This window comes from Myripristis murdjan, chromosome 3 (genome assembly GCF_902150065.1).
Source record: "Myripristis murdjan chromosome 3, fMyrMur1.1, whole genome shotgun sequence".
Lineage (NCBI taxonomy): Eukaryota > Metazoa > Chordata > Actinopteri > Holocentriformes > Holocentridae > Myripristis > Myripristis murdjan.
Window position 1 is genome coordinate 3,265,062 of NC_043982.1, and position 6,000 is coordinate 3,271,061.

Consider the following 6,000-nt stretch of genomic DNA (forward strand, 5'->3'; position numbering starts at 1 on the left):
AATCAAGGACCTCATAGATCAGCAATGCAGCGACAGAAACAGTTTGTTCAAAGCAGCTTACCATGCACACACTTGCACAAAAATAAAGGTGCTAACTGGAACCAAAAAAGGTTCTTTGCAGTGATGCCATAGAAGAACCCTTTTTAGTTCCACAAAGAACCTGTTAGCCAAAGGTTCAAAGAACAAAGAAGAAGAACAAAAAAACAAAGAACCTCTATAGTTGCTTCAAAGAACCATCAAAAAATGGTTCCTTTAGGATCATCAATGATTCTCCAAAGAGCTTAAGCAAAAATAGGTTCTTCAAGGAACTATTTTCAAGAAAATCCTTTGTGGAGCCAACTGGTTCAGTAAATAACCTATTTTAAATGTTACTTAAGTATTTCGTATAAAGAATTTAAATATTTCTCAGAATAAACGGTTCTTTGATCATTTTAAATCAAAAACCAGTATGGGTAGGTTGAAAAACAGGTAGCTGAGAGTCTGCAGCTTCACTATATTTTTAAATTGAAGCTCAGAGACAAAATAATCCAAGTAACCCAAAAGGAGCCTTGAGAGAGTCAAATGTTTCTCTCATTTCCATAAAAAAAAAAATCTTTAGTTTCAGTTTCTACAAGCGATCTGCCGGGATCGGAGTGGCTTGGTGTGTTTGCAAGCTGAGTTTATGCTCTCGACACCCTCTAGTTAAAAAATCTCTTGGGTGCACCTTTAATAAGGGTGACATCCAAACTGCCTCCTGAACAGCAGTGAGTGAACACACTGTTCAGAGAAAGCTGGACACAGAAACGTTAGATCTTCAACCTCTCTCGCCCTCTTACTGTAAAGGATCACAGACCAGACTAGCTGCTATTTGCCATTCACTCGTGACATTACTGGGTTTCTGGGTATGGAGCTCCCAACATGCCAAGCTGCCTCTTCCAGTTTTTTCCTTCTTTCTCATACTGCAACAAATAAATTCAGGAGGTTGTGGGCAGGTGAGTTGGGCTCAGTGCTGATGTTGAACAGACATCAGTGTCTACAGAGGGTGCAGTAAGTCTCTTTGATCCTCATATTGTTAATAACAAGTCGATGTAGACCCGGTTAAGCAGCTGGGTGCCCTGCCTGGCCGGTCAAAGAGACCTGATGTCAGAGATGAACTGAACAAAAGCCGACTGTAGCCGTGTAACGGAGATGTTTGCTACTGGCGCTGCAGCCTCCGTAAGGTGAAATTGAATCTAAAACCAATTACAGCGACCTTTGGACCAGTGGAGCCTCCATTATGGCTGGGAGCTGAATGTCAAGGCAGTCTGTTTTCCACCGCAACACCAGCACCATATTGGAAGCGCGACAGCAGTGCAGCCGTGAGGAATGGCCTGCGTCGGTGTCTGGAGCTCCTTCCTGAAAAGGGTCCTGAAAAAGGCCAAATTATCTCAATTTAAGGCCGTAAACGTATTACTAAGTAGTGCCTGATACAAACTTTTAAAGGTCTCAATATGTCCTCATGTAATGGCAGAGTTGTTCTTCCGATTAAGTTTTGATAATGGTATTTAAAGATTACTTTCACACATTGATGGCAAAGCAAATGGCATGTATTGTGTAGTTTCTGTACAATGAACAGGGCTGGTCGTAGTGCTTATTTTATTGTCTGATATATGATATTATTTGCCCCTCCACTTATAAGTTGGGACCTCCTGCATTAATACAAAATAGGATCAACTTCAAACTTTCTTCACACCAGTATTCCATCACCATAATGAAGTCGTCCACATGCGTTTTCCTAAAAGCAGCCACACTCTTATGTTTGGATTTTGATTATACACTACTCACAAAAAGTTAGGGATATTCGGCTTTCGGGTGAAATTTCAGGATGAACCTAAAATGCATTCTAACCTTTACAGGTGAACTTAATGTGCCCTTCTGTAAACTTTTGAATGCACATGTCCAACTGTTCAATGCTTCAGTACTTTTTGCACAAGTTGCTGTTCTCTAACAAGAATAGACAAACAAAACAACAAAAATAGAAAACCTATGGGATCAGCTGAGTGGCCGTGTAGAGGCTCAGAGCTCTGTACCCCAGAACCTCAATGTCCTGAGGGCCGCCCTTCAAGAAGAGTGGGATGCCATGCCTCAGCAGACAATAAGTTGACTTGTGAACAGCATGAGACGTCGTGGTCAAGCTGTAATTGATGCTCAAGAGCACATGACAAGTTATTGACACTGACATTTTTTGTTGTGGTATATCCACCACTGTTGTTGGCTTTTGTTTCAAGAAATTGTTTGAGATGAGGAAATCACCAGTGCATGCTTCTACTTAAATGCCCTACTTTCATGATATAATATCACTGTAGCGTGAACATTTTATATTTTCCATGAATTTCACCCAAAAGCCAAATATCCCTAACTTTTTGTGAGTAGTGTATGTTGTGAAATCTTTGGTAATGCCACATGTTTTGCAAAATGGTTTGTTGCATTGTAACAAGTGGAGAAATATTAGTAAATGGACCAAACATTCAAAATCATTGGCATGGTCCTTTAAGAGCTGGTGTGTTGGTTTACATGGTGGCCATTCAGAGCGTCATTTTATATGAGCAGTTAGAACAGAGTTTTTGCTGGCGCATTGTTTCCATACTTTGGGAGTTAAGCGGGTCCTGCATTCAAATCCACATAGCATTTAAAAAGTCTTAAATCGGTCCCTCTTGACACCTGCACACACTCCATTTTCAGCTATGCTTGCAGCCAACCAGCAGCAGGGGGAGGAAAGCAAAAGAGCTAGATATTAATTTGCTGATGCAGCTTCAATAAAGCCCAGCAAGATCCTTCATCATGTGCTTACGGTGGTTAACTGGCCTCTGTAATTATTCCTATAAAAGAGCCAGCAGCTGGTCCTCTGCAGAAAGGACTCCTGTGTGAGCGTACACAAAGAGGCATAGCCTTTTAGCAGCAGGCAATAAAGGGCCACCCAAAGCAGGGTCCTTAATAAGCACTTATTACATGGTGCACCTGTAACAGCGGCGACACGTTGGGAGGTCACGGCTCGGGTCAGAGGAGGGGTTCAGGCCTGCGGGGGCTTCACCGCTTCACCTTTTTGTCTGCCAGTTTGCGCGCAGACTTGATGTCTGTTTTTGCTTTCAGTTGACTTCACAGAGCGTCGCCTGACCTGCACGTGTAATCACGCGGCTGTATATCACAGAACATGAACTAACAGCAGGAGAGGATAATGATACACCCCAGGAAGATGAAACAACAATAGAAGAAGATAATACCGGGTTGTACTGCATGATGCATGGTCGACCACGCTCAGGCACTGAGGTCGTCACATGACCTCCCGGCTTCCAGAAGTTGTTGTGTCGTGACCCTCATAAATAATCAGAGACATTTTTCAAAGCGATTGGTTTGTCACATTCTTTGACATTGTCCTGTGATCTGTGCTGACAGTTGTGTCGTGAGGGAGGAAGGGCTCTGGAGCTGCTGTTTTGGGGAGGAGGGTGTCGGGGTGGATCCCTCACCGCTTCTTGGAGGAACCCGTGTGCAGAGCAGTCATTTCCTTGTAAACAGTGCGTTCAGTGTCTTCAGTGGCTTTCCAGGAACTTTCCCAGGGTGCAGCGGACACAAGGGATGTTTTGAGGGGGGCATGTCCCCCTCACCTCTGAAACCTGCTGTCCCGTATTTCCACCTACACATGATTCATCCAGTCACTCAATATTTCACCCACTGTCACGAGTCGGCTGTCCCTTCTCATCCTAATCGTATCTTTTCGATGGTTTTTTGCTGAAATGTTTGTGAAAGGCATCTGAGCTCAGCCTGAGGCCTTTTCACACACATTGAACTCTTGAAAATTAGCAAAGACTTACCAAATTAAATCAGTCAAATTTGAAAGAAAGTACAAGAAAAATTACAAACTACCATCTTGCTGTTTATTTTTAAATTTTTTGGGTTAATTTTCTACTGTATACATATATCTGTGTATATACAGATTACAATCCTCCTTCCGAACCTTCCACCCCCTCACTTTTGAAACGCCGGCTACGCCCCTGCCAGGAACTGCTTCCTAGAACTGCCCACTAGTCCGTGTGCTAATTACAGCGCACGGAGATGGGCCGCCAGGTTTAGCCCTTTCTCCGAACTGCATCCTTCTCTTATCCTCGAAAAACCGATCCCTCTCCCCTTCCGTCTTCCCCACCCTCTTTCTCTCTCTTCTATCTTTCTCTCAGAGTCCTGGAGGAGGCAGCACTCGTGGCAAAGGACACTGTTGTGTGTGGCTTTCGCAAGGAAAACACGGAGTGGTGCCTGTGTGTCTGGAGGGGCTGGGGCAGCCGCGAGCTGGAAGTCTTCTACCAGTCCTACGAGGAGCTGGGCCGCATGGAGACCAGCATGAGGAAAAGAAGGTAGCTGTTGTGCGGCAGCGGCGAGGCGGCAGAATCGCAGCTCTGTATGGAGACTCAGCTGAGGGGGAATGTGCACCCACAGACCCCCAGTGTTCAGAGCAGGGGGCCACGGAGCACTGACATCAGGGTAACACCGAGGAGGGGGGAGAGGGCCGCGGAAGGGGTTGAGGTTCACAGTTGTCATCGGAGTTGAATGTATAAAAACTCATTACCACCACAGCATACATTAAAAAAAAAAAAAAAAAACCATAAAGCAATGTGACGGATCAAGTTCACCAGAGCAGCAGATGCTTTGCTAAGACGCGTGTGTTTTTTCATATGGGCTTTGTGGCAGCTTCTTCACGGGAGCTTTAATGTCTGCCGAGCGTTCCTCCTCTGTCGACGGCGGCAGGGAAACAGCACACTTGGCCCCTGGCACCAGTTTGTCAACCAGTTTATTCCAACTGGGATTCAGTTCAAGATGTGGTGGACTGTTGGATGCTGCTGAGTGTTTTCAGCTATTTGACTCCAGCTGCGGCAGTCTATTGTCCATACTATATCTGTCTGTCTGCTCCAGTCTCTCTTCTTTTAACTTTTCCAAAATCATACAATTACAGCCTTTGAAGATGACATCGAGATACTATTTCAGCTTGCAGAGGACATTTGAGCAAAAGTTTCAATCGTTTGTAAAATTCAATATTGAGCTCAGCCTTTTGCGATGGTCTTGACGTAGTCAGCGTGACAGCTCTACCACTACAAGGCTCCTCTAAGGGCACCTGTGAGCTGTGGACACGGCCTCATTCACACACTCACAACTGAATATTCCTTGCACTTACAGTATAATTTAGCCAGACAGAGCAGCTCCGCATTGCACCACATGAAGTCGCATGCTAGACGTCTCACCCATTTTTACCACAGCGGCCTGTGAGCAGCACAACTAAGATCTATGGTGTGTGTGTTCAGGCAGGAGATCAGAGTTCCTCAACTATGTGGCATCAAGGCCTAAAGCTGGCAGTCTGCTTCATGTGGAAACTGTTTTCATTTGTTCTCACTGACAAAACAGCATTCTGAGAAAACAACAAAGCCTGGACGCTGGCTTCAGTCGGCCGGGCTGCACAGGCCCCGCCGGCCGCTGCAGCCCAAATCTTCGCACAGCAGTCCCCCCCCCCCGCCTGACCGTCTATTACATGTTTACTCGTGTTGCCCTGTGGAAGTTTGTCCTTTCATTTTCCATTTCATTCCCTTTGTTTACATCTCCGTGCTAGAATCTCATGCTAAACAACCCATCTGACACCCTGGTGTGAGTTAGTGGACAAATATGCCATTTTCACCACTCTTACCCTGCAGCTGCTGCTGCTGCTGCTGCTGCTGGGCTCACTGATGTGACCGTCACTGTTTCCGGCTCCCCTGTGTTCCTTCTGCCTCTGGAGCTTCCTGCACTCCATCTGGTGTGGAGCGGGAACCAACAACACAAAACCACTGGATTAGGCATCAACCAGTTATTGGTCTCGGCTGATTATTGGGGCCGATATTCAGATTTTGTCAATAATCGCTGTTGTCATTTTGCTTGCCATGTTGGCCGATATGGAAACCACTTAGACTCGAAGGGTAACAATTTTCATTTGTTTTACTGGATTTTAAAGCTTAAAGAAGGCAGTTA

At 45.3% G+C, this 6,000-nt stretch overlaps 1 protein-coding gene across 3 annotated transcripts in view; it reads left to right on the forward strand.

The window, feature by feature from the left end:
• lrrk1 (leucine-rich repeat kinase 1) overlaps positions 1–4,670 on the forward strand; it is a 93,130-nt gene extending 88,460 nt beyond the window's left edge. For all 3 annotated transcript variants that reach the window (XM_030045751.1, XM_030045768.1, XM_030045759.1), the window contains one exon: positions 4,188–4,670. In XM_030045751.1, the coding sequence (XP_029901611.1) occupies positions 4,188–4,365 (178 nt within the window). In that variant the 3' untranslated portion in view covers positions 4,366–4,670. The remainder of the gene's footprint in view (positions 1–4,187) is intronic.
• Positions 4,671–6,000: the final 1,330 nt, after the last annotated feature.